General features: G+C 38.6%; 1 protein-coding gene across 1 annotated transcript in view; it reads right to left on the bottom strand.

Annotated features, from left to right (window-relative positions):
* Positions 1-7,121: 7,121 nt before the first annotated feature.
* SPECC1L (sperm antigen with calponin homology and coiled-coil domains 1 like) overlaps positions 7,122-17,845 on the bottom strand; it is a 65,038-nt gene continuing 54,314 nt past the window's right edge. Inside the window, exons 14-16 of the mRNA XM_082066420.1 lie at positions 16,499-16,615; positions 16,128-16,187; positions 7,122-14,129 (exon numbers count right to left, since the gene is read on the bottom strand). Of these exons, the coding sequence (XP_081922546.1) occupies positions 14,040-14,129; positions 16,128-16,187; positions 16,499-16,615 (267 nt within the window). The 3' untranslated portion in view covers positions 7,122-14,039. The remainder of the gene's footprint in view (positions 14,130-16,127; positions 16,188-16,498; positions 16,616-17,845) is intronic.

A 17,845-nucleotide genomic window follows, 5' to 3' on the forward strand; every position in this document is an offset into this window, starting at 1 on the left:
CTTCTGTGCTTAACGGTCGTTACTACCAACACAAGGAAGCCCTCTGTGTTAGTACCTTGGAAGTGTCCAAGAGCTCTCAGTAAATATATTACACATTTTACAAAAGTTTCACATTTCCCAAGGAGTAGGTCTTTGTGGATCCCACCAGTGCTCACACACACATCTCCTCCCCGCGGTGTTGTGCCTGTCCCCAGCTATCGCCTGTTCCTCCGCAGGAAAAGACTTGGGGAACAGCCGTGACTCATCTTGCAGCAATTTTGAAGCAGGGAGAGAACCTTGCAAGAATTTGAACCCACTGCTCTTTGTGGACATCTAAGATTTTTTTAAATCTCTATTTTTCAACTTTACATCTAAGCAAGTAATTTATCTACATATTCCTATTGGTTGGACATTACAAACAGGAAAAACCATGAGCATGACTCCACACTTCTCGCCAACTCCATGGCAGACCCTGGCCTATGACAAACCCAATTCATGATGACAGCCAGCCCAGGTCCTTCTGTGCAAGGGACTGCCACAGCCTGAAAGCTTGTTCCATGCAACAGAAGTGTTTTTTTCAGGCTTCCCAAACCCAGAGATGCTTTGATCACATCACATGTGCCAGAAGTGCGTGCACGTTACTTTGACTCATAGGCAACAGGCTTACCCAGCCTTCTATGGCAGCAAGAGCGTGAATGGCAGAACTGGCACCGGCCACTTCAGCACCAACCTCAAAAACTATGAGCATGTAAGCATTAAAAATCCAGCACTGGCAGCAGCATCTGGCGCCTGTGCTGTCCTCCCCTTCACTCGTACCCTGGATGGGAGGCCGGGCTGCTACACCAGCTGCCTCGGCCATGAGCTGTGAATTACAGAGCGGAGTGCAGACTGGAGTGCTGGTCCAAACACAATGAGGTAGTATTTTCCCACTCCTAGTTGACACTGCACAAAACTTTATGCTGTGGAAGTGTATGTGAACCAGAGGAGCAAGCCTCCTGCTGAAGAAATCAGCTGCCTGCTCAGATCCGCTATTTTGCTCCTTTCCAGTGTAGTGGTTCCTGTATTGCAGAGGTTGCCTCTCATCTTTGGCCCAGCTCCTCAAAGACATCCCAATGACTCTCCCACTGAAATCAATGAAAGCAGGGATGTAGTTTCTAAATATGATTTTGTTCCTGAGTACATTAAAAACAAAGTTGTTGCAGTCAGCTCCCTTTATTACGCTGTCAGGCTGGTTTCTTCCACCAGTCCCATTCTCAACATATCATCTTACAAGTTTCCCGAGACAGATGTGTTGATCAACAGAAATGCTTCATTGGATGTTTCTTTTCCCAGTTCTAATTCTTCTTTCACTTTTGCAGCTGATCGGTTTTAAGATTATTTGATGTAGACTATGTTGATTTTCTTTTAAATCAGCAAGTCACAGAAGATCCAAAGCAAATGTCTGAGTGCTTTAACAGCGCTGGCTGAAAATGGCAGCCTGACAAGCTTCTAATGTTTCTTAGAAATTACTTTTTGTCCATAAAAGCATTCTGATACTACTAGCAAACTGCTGGTTCCTTCCCTTACGGGCCATTCCGCTTCGGATGGCGTATCAGGTCCCCACTGTCACCTACTGATTTGCTCTCTGCAGCTGCGGGTTCTGCGGTGTTTCAAGATGTTAAAAATTAGTATTAACACCTCCCAGAGCAACTGAGCCAGTTCCTCTATTGCGTTTGCATGCTCATTTCTCACTTCTGCACAGTAAATGTGTTTATAATGAGCAGCTGCTGGTTTACGTCCTATTGAGCAGTTGGATAGGATAGCTTTCATTACTACAGTAAGATCTGAATAGCTCTGTTGCCTTTCTTTTGAATTAAGAAATTAATTGGTTTTCTATTATTTTCAAGTATCAGAACTGCACTGTTCTTCAACTAATATTTCTTCTTGTACATATTCAATGTGTATTGTCCTTACCTGTAAATATTTCTACTTACGCGCTCCCTTACCGGGGCCAACAATGACAGTGAAGCGACAATACAACACAATCAACATTTATATTTTTTCATTGTTCTTATTATACATAGGTGGGGAGGCAGTACAAGAGAGAGCTAACTTCCTTTCCTTTCTTAGTCACTCATGAAGGAAAAACCAGCATCACTACGGCTGCTGTGGCCGGATAAGCTTTGAGAAGGGACTACATGAAACAGAGCAGCTTCCAGGAGCCGTGGGGACGGTTCTGCCACACACCCGGAGCTGTTTGGGGCTCAGGCTGGGAGGTGACAAAGTTCAGCACTGCAAGGAAAGAAATGAAGTTTTCCAATTCTCCCGTGTACAGCCACGAAGGGCTTTTTCATTCGTGAAAAGCAGAGCTGCAGTAACATGTTGGACATGATCTCCCAACTGAACAAGCCAAACTCCTGAATTTTGGGCAGGTGAAAAGCAGTGATGTGAGATTATTTGCACCTCTCAGACTTAGCAACTGAGCTAAAGTAGCAAGCTTTAGAGAGTCTGTACAGAATGAACCTTGAAATGCTTCCTTCAAGAAGATGAGAGCAAAGTAAATAAAAACTTCACACCTCTCATGAACCTCACGCTTCTCTTTGCTGGTACCGCATGGGTGACAGTCTGCCCGGGGCACCAGTGATGCCTCTGTAAACACAAACCAGACTCATCTATAGTGACTATAACCAAAACCAGCCTGCCACCCTCGTAAGGGGCAAGATAGCAGGAAAATCATACATATTGAGGCTGCCATGATCATCGGTTTGTCTAGAACAGAATCTGGAAGAATTAATGTTTTCTTATATAGAAACACTATTTCTTTCTTTAAGAAAGAAACTACTCTTTACCAGTTTTGGAACTCTTCTCTGTAATGACATTTTTTCTAACCAGAGTGAAATGTCTGACATAGGCAAAGTTACATTTAAGGAATGCATATTTTGCAAAGAAGCATCAAACTGAGCGTTGCATTAGTACACGTATGCAATGCTGTTAAACAGGACAAGTAAAATGATGTGTTCTGACTTGTGTGCAATCCCATTCCCACAAATACTGCCCGAATCTCCTCAAAGCAGGGAAAGGCCCTTGTGTTAGACCAGGAGAGGGAGAGAGGCAGAGTTACTTGAGGTCTTTTGAAAACACTAGCAAATCCTTCAACATTAAAGACGTATAGAAATAAAAATCCGTATCTGTGTGTATATATATATGCACAATTATTTCTCTCACATTGTTCAACATTAAATATTCATTAGCAATTTTAAAATGAACACTGAAAAAAAGCACTAGATTTTGTGAAGAGTCTTTTAACAAAGTTACACATGCAAAATTTTTGCTAGAAATTCTCATCGCTTACAACTTGATGAAGAACATTTCTCTATGTCAACCACTGAAGCCTTCTCACTAACTGTTCAATTCCAGCATAGAAATTCCACTTTTACCCAGGCTGGAGGAAAACAAGCTGAAGTCAAGGTAAGATTTGTGCTCACAAGGAAACGCATCCCATATCCACACCGCTGTTTAAATCCTGCCATTTGCACTGACTGAGGAACAAAAGGATTTTCAGTAATTTCGAGTCGAGATTCAGACTAGTCTCTGTTAAAAGCGCTGCCCAAACAGACTGTGGCTTCAGTTCTCTAAATGCTATTCAGCATGACAGGCTATGAAATGGAGTTCAATCTAAATTTAAGCATTCTTTGTGTACTATTAATAGCAGAAAAACTGGTAGCATGAATCATCATGTGGGAGCTGCTGAGCAACAGCTATTTATTTTCTATAACAGTAATATATAGAAGTTACCTTTATACAATAAATGAACTGTTGAGTTGCAAGGCCCAGCAGCAGTCAGATGATTCTTCTTCACTTACACTATTCTCATTTTATTCTAAGGAGCAATGAGAGGGCAACCCTTATTTAACTTGACAAAATCCACATTGTGTATAACCAGCCTCTGTCACAACACAAACTGGAGACAAGAAGTACATACCCACCTTGCTCGCCAGCACCCCCTGCTAAGGAATAACGTGTGCTGGAAATGTTGGTGCAAAATGATGGAACTTCATAGGTTTATAGAATCAAGTTAGTGTTTCAGCACTCTGTTCCAGTGCCTGTACAACATTTGTACCTCTGGCCAAGAGGAAAACTGCAGCATGTCTTCCCTTTACGTTTGTTCTCTGTTGGGATGATAGTCTGCCTGTATTATTGTTAGACCAGCCATTTTCAGGAAAGATTTTTTGGATGGACCGAACACCTAACAGCTCCTGCACTGCTAAGCTGCTGCTGCTCAGCACCCCTCAGGATCACACCCTCCAGTTTTGTGGTTTTCAAGAGGCAGCACTGGTTGTGTGTACTGCAGCCTTGACTCCATGGCAGCTGATGGACTCTGAATGTGGCCCCACAGAGACACACAGCGTTAACTCAACACGCTGGCATTTTGGTGCTCTGTGGGATATTTATTTTTGAAAAATATGATCCTGTCAACAGCTCAGTGAAGTTGTCTCCAGACTGTTATGTCTCCTTCTCAAGTTTCTTTCATTTTTAAGAGCTTAACTTTTGGGCTTCTGGCATGAGGAAAGAACCTAAAATGGTTTAAGAAAAGGAAGCATAAACAAGGGAGTGAGCCATGCACAGCACTGGAGAGAAGCACAAGTATTTCCTCACACTATAGAATCAATGTAAATGTCTAAGAGTAAAAATACTGTGATAATGCACTACTGCGTTCAACCCTATTTTCATGATGATATTAAGGAGGTTCCAAAGAACTGAAAATCCTGAGGGGCAAAGAACATGTAAGAAAAATCAACATAATATTTTTCAAACAGAGCATTTCATATACAGAAGTTGAGGTCCACAAAACATGTTGAGTTAAACCATGGTGATCCAGAGGGCAATGGCAAAGACTAGTAAAAGCCTTGCCTTGGATTAGGACTGATGGCATCAGTCCCTTATCTACTTTTATTTTTTTTTAAATCCATAGACAAATTTTTTTCTAAACAATGATGCATGGGAGATGTTTCAAAGCAACTTTTCTAACATAAGGGAATCTAATAAAACCCACTTAATTAAACATAAATGATCTTCTAATCTTGAGCTGCCAGGAAGAGAGACACTGATTAGTTCATTTCTCCATTCAAGGTGTTGGTTTGCAGCATCAAGCAGTAATTTTGTGGAAGGTATTGGAGCTTTCTATAACACCATCACTACTTTTCAACCAATTCAAAGAAATCTGTACCTCACTCAGTCTTCAGTATTGGGGACAAAAAAGAAACCATATCAGTTTAAGAACACAAATGCTGAACCCAAGGAAAGATAATGCTGGGAAAAAAAACAAAACCAAAACAAACGAACCACTAGACAAATCACTAAGTGAGGGAGTTGAGAGAGGGTGAACAATGCAAAAGGCACAGAATTCAGAGCTTTGGGTTTTTTAAGGTCTTAAGAGTGGCTACTGGCTATTAATAACTTCCCATCTGGAGAAGGGAGTTAACTTTTTATGATAAGTTAGCGACTCTGTTTCAAAAGAATTTTGTGTGGGAAAAACTTACATCTTCGTGAGTCCCTCTTGTCTGTGCACTTTGTGGAATTACACACAGCTGTTGGCAACATACATGACATAAGCCAACTCTCTTCCATTGATCAAAGCAATTGTGAAACCTTTATGATAAGAATTTTACCTGCATGTTCTGTAATGCTAACCTAGTTCACAGAATTTAACTGCAGAACAGTCAGAACTCCAACATAAGGTTTTGTGATTTAATACAGTGGAGTATTACATTGCTGTTGCTTCTGAGGTTTTTATTTTACTGTTCCACATAGCTGCTGTTTTTCATTACAGTAAGAGCTATATAAATATTTAACTTACTATATTCAACTGAAATCACACTTATGGAACTAGTTTCACGTTTTAAACAAAATTCTCTAGTGAGAGCTGGGAAGACAACCCATGAAAAAACTTTGGTTGGGGAATATGATTTCAGTGGATATGGGAAAGCAAAGCTGCAGCCATACAGACTGTGCAGGCACCGCTGGTTTATCGTACCTTAGGCCTGGCCTGTGTCCCACTCGCTGCTCCTGTCTCAACCTCCAAGCTGCTAATTGCAGGCGTACAAGCCACTTCTACAATGCTGTCATGCACTTGCTACAGAAAAGAAAAATATCTATTTTCTGACATGAGTTTACCACACTAAACTTTAAAAACAAGTATTAAAACTGAAGATCAATGCTTAAAACCAGGATATAAATCCATTTTGAGAAATAAGAAGAGTTTGCTTAAACTACTCGCATTCAAGGAGAATATTTCACCTTAAGAGAGGAGAAGTGAGACATTTTCTTGCAGAACAGTATTACTGAGACAAAGACTTTTCTGGATTGCTGAAGAGTCAGAAAATAATACACAAAAATCTAAAAAATAAAGTTATGTAAGAAATAGAATTGAAATGGCTATAATAGTCAGTGCATTTAAGAACAGCATTTGAAATTAATAGGAGGTCAATCCAAACCTCTGGATGCAATTTATTCCAGAGCACCTGAAATTAAAGCTCTAAACCAGCATTTGGAAATAGTTACCATCCAGGATGATTGAGACCAAATCAGATTTAAGGTGTTCTAGTCTTTATTTTCACCTGGAAATCTTACTTTTTGGCATCTTAAAAATACTCCGAACTGTTCCCAATACCTCCCCAGCCCAATTCCTTTAGAGGAGAGGGAGCAAGCCAGTACACATTCACGCATTGCCTTACTTGGGTTGGGTTAAGTAACACTTGCATAATTCTAACCCTGCAATGTATTACAGAAGTTGCTTAAATGGAACGTATCCTCTGCAGTTCCTTTCTCTGTTACTCGTATTCAAGACTAGGGCAATGCAGGCTAAGCAGATGCCTTAAATATGTACCTCTTATCTAGGCTATTCACAATCTTATCATTTAAAACCCTTTGGGGGTAGATACCATAAAGTATCTGCTGGTACACCAGAAGAGATGTGACTCCCAAAAACTCATGAGGTTATGTGCATGCAAATAATTCTCATGCACTTCTCCTCCATAGCATATAAACCTCCGCAAACTACTACCTGTAACGTTTACTCCTGAAAAATCACGGTGCCAGAAATAGCATTCCTGTATTCCCTTTTGTAGCAGCTTCACTCAAAAAAACATAAACACACATTTTGCTATTTGCAAGCTTTATTTCATGAATAATTAAGAAGAAAACATGGCAACATTGGCAAATGGAAGGCATACATACTAAATACTCATACAGATACATTATGGAGAAAGTAAATGCCCAGATCTTTAGTGGTCCTTGCAAACTAAAAGCATATTGGTCCTCCAAAAGGTTTAGCTTAAAATATGCTTGCTGGCCTTCTAAGTTCCAATGATTAACAGCTTGTGCCTTTCAAAACAGAAACAAGGTGAAATACAATTTGAACATACTTCCAAGTTTTCCTTAAACCTGTATTTCTCAGCTCTAACCAGAAGCAAATAAAATGTTGTTTTTCCTCCATGCCTTTTAAACATATAGGCTAATACAGCACTAAGCATCCAAGACACAAGCACTCCTTGAAACATGTTCGGTTTTATTAAGAACAGGCATATGTAAATATATGTATACACACATGTATATATGCGTGTGTACATATATACATTTTTGTAAAATGTCTCTATATATGTAAAATGTTTATGTATGTCAATGTGTGTGTAAACCTTTTCAAAGAGTTCTGGAAAAAAAAGAAAAATGCTTGTTGTCTAGAACAAGAATTACTAACCCCATACACATATTGTTAGGTCAGTCTGACAGCTGTTCTGAGGGAGTATAGAACCAATACAAAGCAGAAAAGCCAGAGAGGTGAGAAGAGCTTTCAAGAATCACTGTTTTTTTACATCATCTTTAAAGACTATGGAAAATTAGCTATTTAGGAGATATTAGTACTGGCTGCAGTGTCATCTCAAACAGGGTTAGTCCTTATCCAATATGCTGCTGAGACACCAATGAAATTGTGTTCTTTCACCGAGTCCAAAATTCATCACTTTGTTCTGTCAGTTCTGCCTCACACCTGAACTGAAAGGACCCTCACCCAAGGGCTGGAGGGTACCAATTAATGCCCTTCTGACTCTGATCTGGAGAGTTGTCCAATAGTAAAAGGGATCACTGATTCATTTCATACACATCGAACAACCCCTGATCATTACTGACCTAAAGTGAACTTACAGTCTGGAGGCTAGCTAGTCTATGCTTTGTTTAGTAGTGTTATACTTTCTTTCCACTAGATAACACACAGAAATAACATTTCTGCCCCAAAAAAGCCTTCAGATATGCATAAAAGTGCTACTTAAAAACAGTAAAATCAATCTTACAATATACGTAAAACCAAAAGTTTCTAACAAACTGAAATGTTGTAAGTCACGGGGATGAATTACTTGAGCACATTACATGGATTTGTATCCTCTTTAGTGAACTGATTCCCAAGTAATCATCCTAATTGAGCACAAGCAATAATTGGAAACCAGTAAAAGTATCCAGAGAAATTTCAACAATGGAATGAAAGAAAAGCCTCTTTCTCCCCATTTGCTGAAATGGAGTTCAGAACCAAAAATCGACTGCTCCATTATTGCAAATGCAGTGTGCTGTGAAAACTGGTCAGTTCCCGAACTGTGGAACCAGCACTGCCAACGGCTCCTCTGCAGCAGGAATGTCCACTGGCTTTCTGAACTACCATATAAATACACTAGTTACATGCCATTAAAATAAGACATACATCACTAGAATGAAAATGCACGTAATACGTCGTTATGCTGGGGCACAGCAAGTTTAAAGCCTTGACTTCCCCAAACAACTTGTTCATATTCTAGAACTCTATGCAAAATACAAAAGCCTTAGAAAAGTGCAACAAACTAGCTTCATGACATTTTTCTTTCAGTTTCCATAAATACAATCTCATAAAAAATATTATTAAACAGAAGCATACTTCCCAGGGGAGAACAAGCGCACCACATTTCAGCTTTGAGTAAGTGATTTTGGCTAAACTGAAACCCCCTGAAAATAGGGGATTAAAATGAAACCAGCTAAACTACATCGGGCTGCCAACCTTTGCCAAAAGCTGACCCTATCGCTTTGCATCCACAAGTCCTGCTGGGACTGATGGGAACTTTATGTGCAACTCTGTGGCAGACAGGGGCCTAAGGGTAAGGAATACTGCAAGTAAAAGATAAATGTCAGTTGGAAGGAAGTCATCTGGTATTCATAGGTTTTACTGAAGTTTCAGTGTGAGGAAATAATCCTATTAGCACAGAATGAATTAATTTATGGGGGCTAGGATAGCGGCCTTGTCAAACTCAGGTCATGGGGTCTTGCATCCCCAAAAGTGGTAAGCACAAATACATATGGGAAAAAATACACTTTAACAGAAATCAGAACTGTACAAACCTTGATTTTTAAAAGTTATTTAGCATTAATTATCAAAAGCATACTTACTACATATTCCAGATGCTTAACATCTTGGCTTTGACAACCACAAAGCATACTACAACTACTACTGAAACCATAGGGAATACAAGAGAAAAAACTCAGCGGAATGGAGGACTGGGAATGCTCAGCAAGCCAGACAGTAATTTAAAACCCATCCAACCACTGTCCTTTGAAAGCAGAAATACTACTAGAGATATCTTTCTAAATAGGGACCATTAAATATATTAAGAGATGTCTACAAGCCCTTAACTCATTTAAGGAGTTGATAATTCGGGGGCAAGCACACCTGATGGACACCATGAGGTGATGCAGCTGTATGGGAGAGCAAAGCGGCTCTAACACATGTACCAACCAGCACATACGATGTTGGGAAAGCCCGGAGCCAGGTCCAGCACTCGTGGATAACAGCTACACTTTAACACCACTTTTCGCCAAATCATTTCTCAAACTGGTTACTGAGTATTCGTACACTAATGCTAGCTTAAAGAAAGGAGTTGTGGAAATAAGGCTTGGCAGAATGTGAAAATAAACCAGAAATATTTAACAAGTCAAGGGAAGGATCACAGACAAACTATACAGTTAAATGAGTCTGTACATGAACACCACTATTCTAAAATCCTCTTTCTTAGGCCACCTCAGGAAGAGTATTACAACAAGCAAAAAATAGTGTCAAGGTGTACAACTGGATTCCTTCCCAGAAGAATTCTGCCCCTTAATAGCTCACTCTCGATGCAGTTAAGCTGGGGTTGTATTAGTTGCAAGAGGCAAAAAAGAAGTAAAGTCTTGAGTTGAACAGAGTTTTAAAGGCTTAACTCCAGCCTATGCATAGCTTGATGCCAGCCCTCCAAAGGGGGCAGCTTTGGAAGATATTGCCACATTGCAACTGAAAAACAGACAGTGTTCCCAAACCAGTCCCAAGCAGAACACAGAAAGTAAGAAAAATAACCCCCAAGTTCTTAGTATCTTCAGCTTCCTAAATAATCTTGTTTAAAACTAGGCTATAATAACATTTGTACCCTGGACCAAAACTGTACAGAAACAGAGATAATTGAGTAAAAGTAATTTTTGTCAATGCAAAAGATGCAGAATCCAAATGTCTGAAGTGTTGAATGTGGGAAGTGAAAAAATTGATAAAAATTAAACATTGAGTTCATTAACAGAAATGAGATTCTAATGAGAATTTTTAATCACGGCTAAAACATTCTTAAGGCAGATCCTCAGCAGTTTCAAGCACTGTACTGTGAGCATCATTAGAACAAGGGGCAAAATCACCTCTCCTTATGCATGGAAAACCAGAGTACAACTGCTGCCAGGGGTATTAATATGAGTTAACACCAGTACGTCAAAGCCAAGTTCATTTAGTTCTGGCAAATTAAAGGGACCCTAAAGCATGATTATAGACTTGACAGAAACACATAATCAGTGGAAATATTTTACAATATTGCAGGCAAAAAAAAAATCAGAAATGCTACATTTAACTTGAGGAATATATTTCATGCAAAAGAGAAAAAAAACCCCTTTTAAAACAGAATATGCTGTAATTAAACACTATATTCTGGATAACCTATTCACAAACACAAACTTAAAAGGAAAAATTTCACTCACAATTTTTCAGAGGTATGAGAATGAGAGATCTTTGTGAGAGCCACTGCCATTCACACCAGAGATCCTAAATTAGTGTTTCTATTTAAATATACAAGACAACCAAATCAAACTGGATCTAATAAAACCAGCTGTAAACCAAATCAAGAGTGATCCATTCTAAAGTCACCTCAGTTCTGTTATTGTTAGATACTCTGTATCAAAACTTCTCTGACAGTTTTCCTGAATAACTAAAATGGAACTTTCCCTCCCACCCCTTCTTTTTTTGGTAAAGAAAACCCCAGAATTGTTCATTCAGTTCATTGCTGATGATCTTGCATCAGGACAACTAGACAAACCAAACATACCTCTGGTTCTAAAGGGACCTCTCTGCTCCATGGAAGCGTTCTGGGAAAGAAGCCCCAGCAGATGATTACAGCTCTATCTGCACCAATATGTTCAACAGGTCCATTTGGTTGCCCACCCCACACCTACAGCACAGGCATTTGCAAGGCACATATTAAAATGCAATAATATAAATTGATGATAAAATATTTGTCCTTTTTGTGGTACATTCAGAAATATTGTCTAGATTAAAAAGGAAAGTATATCAGCATAAGCTTGCACTTCATATGTACAAAACCCAGGCTGTTTCAGGATTAACTATGAGTAGGAACCAAACAGAACAGTATCATCCACAGCTGGAAGGGCTACGGCTATTCTTCCTCTTGAGAAATTTAATGCTATTTGAAACTTCAGAAAAAACCCATGTTGTAGAGTGCAGCAGGGCATTATGTTTGGTTTAGATCTTCCATTGCTTCATTTCTGCCACTCAGACAGCTGTGCAGCATCTTATATGTAAAGGCTCAGATACATCATTATACAAAAACTTCTTCACGGAGCCTGATATTCTTTTATTGCTAATAAGACTATTCTTACTGAAACTTATTTGAAGAAATGAAGAACATTTTTTTAAGAAATATACAGGAGAGAAAATTGTATTTCAGGCTTTTATTAAAATCTGTTAATGAAGATATTTCACTTGAAGCCTCTCTCGTGACAACTGTCGTTAGATTACGTTGGCTCTTTAAATGCACCAATTAATAGGGAGTATCTAGCTACTTTTAGGGTTCTAAATAACTGTGAGAATGTACAAGACACCGCTGCTCTGAAAACTTCTCCAAAGGCCCTCTGCATGGATTAAGAAACAATTTTGCAAACTTTTGTAATTCTCCCAGGCACATATCAATGGAAGTGTATATTTTTAGACAATGCTAGCTGCTAGAGACATGCTGAATTATTACTCTTCACATGGGCTATGTTCTTCAGATGACAGGTTTTTGCATTTGGCAATCATTTTGAGTTAAATCTGTGCTTTTATATAATGACAAAGTTTCAGAGATGCCAAGCATAGTTGCATTCACTGGGTTAACATCTATGACATTCAAACTGTCCTTAACAGTCATAAGAGCATCATAGGAATGGCAGATTAATTTTCTTTATAACAGGGTTACTGTGTTGAAAGAGCATGTGCTTATAAATAGCAGTTGCTATAGAACTCACTTCTAAAGTAGGCTTCTGCTTAATATTAATGAGAGACGTTCAACTGTGGCTTAACTGCTGCTAAGTATTCGGAAAAATAAGAGGCAGAAGCAATGATAGAATGAAGTCTTCCCTTGATTTGACAAACAAGATTAGAACAAACAGCTTATGACAAATGGAGATATGAAATTGTTCTGAGCCATTAACATTCTGCATGAGGCCCTGAAGTGCCAGGATGTATCGATTCAATGATCGCTAAGGCACTTACTTGAACTGTTTTGCCAGAGAACCGTTACATGAATTCAGGTACATTTTAGGAAAATAGAAGTTGAGCAGACTAAAGTTTCTCAATTCCTTGTGACAGTGAGTCACTTCCACGCAATATTCAAGACTACGGGGTGCATACACATGACATCAGTTCCTCCATAGCTCTTGTTAGAGAACGCCTCACCTTCTGTCAGTCAGATGAGGATGTGCAAGATCAACGAAAAACACACAGAAAACATGGCAAAGCTGGATTTTCAGACAAACCACTTAATTATTACATCTCACTGAAAATATCTTCTCTGCAGAGGAAATGCTATCCCAGTTCCAAAATTCTACCACAGAAATCCATGATGTTTGCTCGTATTGCTGTAGAGTAAAGCCTGGGGTAGCTGTGCGTGCTATACAGGCAAAGGAGGAAGGGGAGGAAGAACAAGCTGTACAAGGGCTGATTATTGATTCATTTTTGTTATAATGGAAGCACAAGGAGTTTGGACAGATTCCTTGAAGTATAGCGTACCCTGAAAACCAGGAGCTGTATGTGCTAGTCTTTACAATCCATAAGATAAAGTTGGAAGCCACATCACTGTGACAGAGGTAGGCTTATAACGAAGCTTTAGAATGACGAGTTCTTCTGTGCCAAAGTTTTCGAGGTATCAAGAGCACTTTTCCACTCAATTTGTCATTATGGAACAAAAGCTTGTTTTCCTAGAATATTGTGCATATTTTAAAGGAGGGAAAGGCAGTAACTAAATTACCATTAAGAACTCTGCTGTATCGGGGTCATATGCTGTGGGTAGAATATTCAGACTCTGTGGTATCAGAACGCTAGAGAAAGTTCCGTAATACGATGCCATGTTATCCTTTTCCTTCTCAAAGCTTTAGCTGTACATTCAGTCTCTTACATGCTAGAGGATCCATTCATCTCACTCTCCTAGGAAAGAAAGCTTCAGGAAGTCTGGCCGGAAAGGCGGCACATAAGTAGTCCAGGCTCTTTAGGCTACATAATTAACATGAATAGCTTAATAACTTGGGTTATTCCAAGCACTGTGGTAACAAGTTCTTGCTTTTAAACAGTTGTTTCCAGGCTTAGTAGCTGAAGCAATCTGAGGCAATCCAGGATAGTGTCACCGAAGTTTGAGGGGACTCAAATGTTGCCAGTTTTCAGTGAAATGGGGATTAGCATTTCAGTAAGATTTCCATCTGGTAGCCCACGGATCTGTTGAATTATTAGGGTTTCAGGTTTCAAAGTATTTGTAAATGGCTGTAACATACAGCATGACATTCTGCCAGTCTGGACGCTCAGTTCGCACCATTTCATTGATGTCCTGTCACAGAAAACAGATTGGTCAAAATCAGGAATGATAACCTTGTGAGTAATGTGGTAGAGTTTCTAAAAATTCCTGGGAATAGTAAATCTGTAAAGCTTCCACAATTTAAAGTATTGATGAAGAATGCTCTGTTTTCTTCCATACCTCTTTATATTACTTACAAAATGTAAACAGCTATGAAAAGCATATCTGTAGATAGGTATTTTGTTGACTTAAGATGGCAAAGCATAATGCTGTGCATACTTGCGTTGTCCCCCACTCAGTACAACTAATATAGTAGTCAAGACTTGAGTGTTCACATTCCCCTACACCAGCCTTGCAAGTCAACGCCATCTACCCTGGTACTGAGTCACAGCATCAAGGCTCAGACAGTAACTGAATCTCGAGTTAAAAATTCCTATCAGGGTGAGAGTCAGCATCAATAAATAATTGAATCTCATTTTACATTTCAGCAGACTACTGAACTTTAGATTATTTCTACATATTTTTGTGTAAAGAGGCAAGGAAGAGGCAAGTTTACTGCCAGTTTGAGTACATCCAGGAGACAAAGCAATGGGTTTGTTTCTAATGGAAAGACTGGCTCTCATGTATTTCACAGTAACACTATGCCAGATTTGCTGTGAATAAGCAGGGTAAACAAAGCCTAATCTACCCTTTTCAGCACATGTACAAAGGAAAACATAGTGATGTAGTTTCTAATAGCTTTTGTTTACTGCAAGGGTCTATTTTGTAAGCTTTGGGTCCAGGAAACTCCAGAACTCAAAAAAAGAGAAAGTCATTTTTTAAATTCTCCACGTGAAAGCAGCCAAATACTTTCTTATTCAGGGAACAAATAACTTCCCCTTACCTTACCACTACTGTTTACATACACTAGTTTTCACACCCTTTTCACCCTCCACCTATGAAATATGGACAAGGAAAAAAAATTCACAAACACACACATCATACACACTGTGTATGCAGGTGTGTAAATAGATACTAAATCCTTAAGAGGATACAAATTGCATTTAGAAGGTTTAATTCCATTCAATTTGTCTTTTTAGAGTATCTGTAATAAAGAAAGGACAGGCAGCAAGCATTTAGTTTAAAGCTGAATTATGTAAGAATTCCTGTAGTTATTTTCCACAATCTAGTTCCTACATGAGCACTTGGTAAGAAACTTCCATGTTTCAAATCACTGACAAAGTCAAAGTACTAAAGCCCAACTGCCATTGCCAGCAAATACAATGCTGGGGCAGGGGGTAAAGGGGACCCTTTTCAAGGTCTCTTCCAATCCCTAACATCCTGTGATTCTGTGAAATACTATCCAATTGAAAACTAATTCTTTCAAACTAAAATTTGTATAAAAAAGCTTATTATAAACAAGAAATTAAAAAACCCTTTCAATTATTTACAATGATGACAAATTAAAAGTCTAAACTTAAGAGTTAAAATCTTGACTTTCATGTTACACTAAGCAAAAAAAAAATATTACATATCCTGATTTGTACCCCTAGAATTAAAAACAAACAACAAACAAATAATTTGTAAGTAGGTCAGAGACAGGAAAGAATGAATAAATTCTTCAAGATTTTATCACATAACTACTTAAGTTATTGTCAAATCCATTGCCTTTACTATTATTTCTTATGGTATTGAGAGGTAGTTTTGGTGAATCTTGGTTTTATGGCTGAAGAGTTTACCTGCTCTAGGCTATCACGCTGTTGCCTTTGCTGCAGCAGCTGGAGTACAGGTCTGTATCTCAGTCACTATTTAATGCAAAAAATATGCAAGCTTAAGTTGACAACAACGGTGGGTTTATTAAACAAAGCACTGAGGTAAGGAGTATCATTTCTGCTTTTCAGTCAAGTATGATTCAGGGGCAATAACCTCTAGCTGAGCTCATCTACTGCTATTTTGAAGTATGAAGCATCAAAACCTTCCAAAAGTACAAAAAAGAATAATTTGATTTTTATAAATGGGACATAATTCATTCAGTATGCATTTGAAACTTACCAGAGTAGATTTGATGCCGACACTTTCAGCAGCCTGAAAAGCCAAAGTGAAGTTTCTTCTCTGTATGAGATATAAAAACATGTTAGAATCCAAGGAAATACTACTTCAAACATAACAAAATGGTGTTAAGAAAGTTCATAGTAATGCTGCTACTTTTGCTTCAGATGGAGTCTATAATTTAACCATGGTAATTTAAAAAGAGCCATAGGAATGAACATGTCCTGTTATCATCTAAAGTAGTTTGAAGTGTTCCAATTATGATTCCTAGTAATATTGGGTTTTTTAGAACTCCGATTTGTTCATTCTTCTTTATTAACCCATATTAACTGTATAGTCTCACAGTCTCAGTAATGGGATTTTTAATGTCGTACCTTGTCCTGGCTGTTTAGTTCTTGATAGGGAATATGTGCTGGGAGGTAAGTATGGAGGACTGCACAGAAAGCCAAGCCATCATTCCAGCTACTGCTGAAGTTTGTTATGTCGATATTCTTGAGGGAAAAAAAATATAAACAACATTAAAATCAATCTAACAAGTATTGGTTCTATCAATCCACCAATACTCATGGTTTTGTTAATATCTTTGAAGAAATCAGCAGAGAAAGCAAACAGCCTAATACTAAAGTCCTGTGGTAAGAAACCAAAATCCACTACTGCAGAGAACAACCAAAAAAATTAGTGATAAGAAAGTTATCTTGTATATTAATTCCAGGTAATATCAAGCTGCTCACCCCCCCAAGTGCAAAATGTAGCAAACAAGTTAGAGATGTATGCCTAAAATCCTTGAGGCAGACTATCTGGTAGTATCTCTGCTCATTTAAGATTTTACTTTTCTGTTTCTACCGCATTAATATGCAGATAAAATTTCTAACAGATGAGGACAAATATTTACTCTTCTAAACAAACCATTTCTGTGCAGAAACTTATGCGAACAAGATCACAAAGAAAAATTAAGTTTCAGTTGGAAATAAAGAGCTTCCAACAGATTTAACACTGACAGTGGCAAGGAATCATCATCTTTGGGATTGGAACTGAAATTGAAGAATGCAGTCTTGTGCTCTTGATCTTTAATTCCAGTGGGAAACACAGGGGCACTGGTAAACACATCTCCTGAGACTGTACGGATTACTGTAAAAAGAGTCAGCCCAGTCCAAAAGGGTGATGAACAAGATGCCTCAGTGACCTTCTAAGTGACTGTATCCTTGGCTGTTGGCAGTCAAACAATGGTAAAGCAGCTAAGTGGATAGCAGTCAGTTTAAACTTTAATTAAGAAACAACCAGTAACAACAACTCACAGTTTATCTTCTAGACCTTTATGGAGAAATACAAATATGCTTTAATATCTAACTCACTTAACTGGGCTTAAACAGAAGTTAACCAGCTTCCCTGCTTAGTTTTTCAAATTTTAATGTAGCAGGAACTGTAAGCTCCAGACACAGAGGCGCAGAAACACAATCACACATGTCAAACTTTCACCTGACAGCAATGGAATAGTCATCACCCGTCTTTGATAAGACACTAAAACTCCACCAGGAATCAGTGTTACTGTGCCCGACAGTCTGAGAACAAAGGCAGTTGTATTTCTTGTCAAATGAATTATTTGGATTACAAATGGAAAAAACTGCAATCCCCTCCAACAGAGGAGAGAAAAAACAAACCAAAAAAACCCAAACAAAACTAAAGGCAATTTCTAGAAGAATGTGAGGGAAATCTCCATTTCC

This window comes from Streptopelia decaocto (assembly GCF_964273445.1).
Source record: "Streptopelia decaocto genome assembly, chromosome: 15".
In the NCBI taxonomy this organism is placed as follows: Eukaryota; Metazoa; Chordata; class Aves; order Columbiformes; family Columbidae; genus Streptopelia; species Streptopelia decaocto.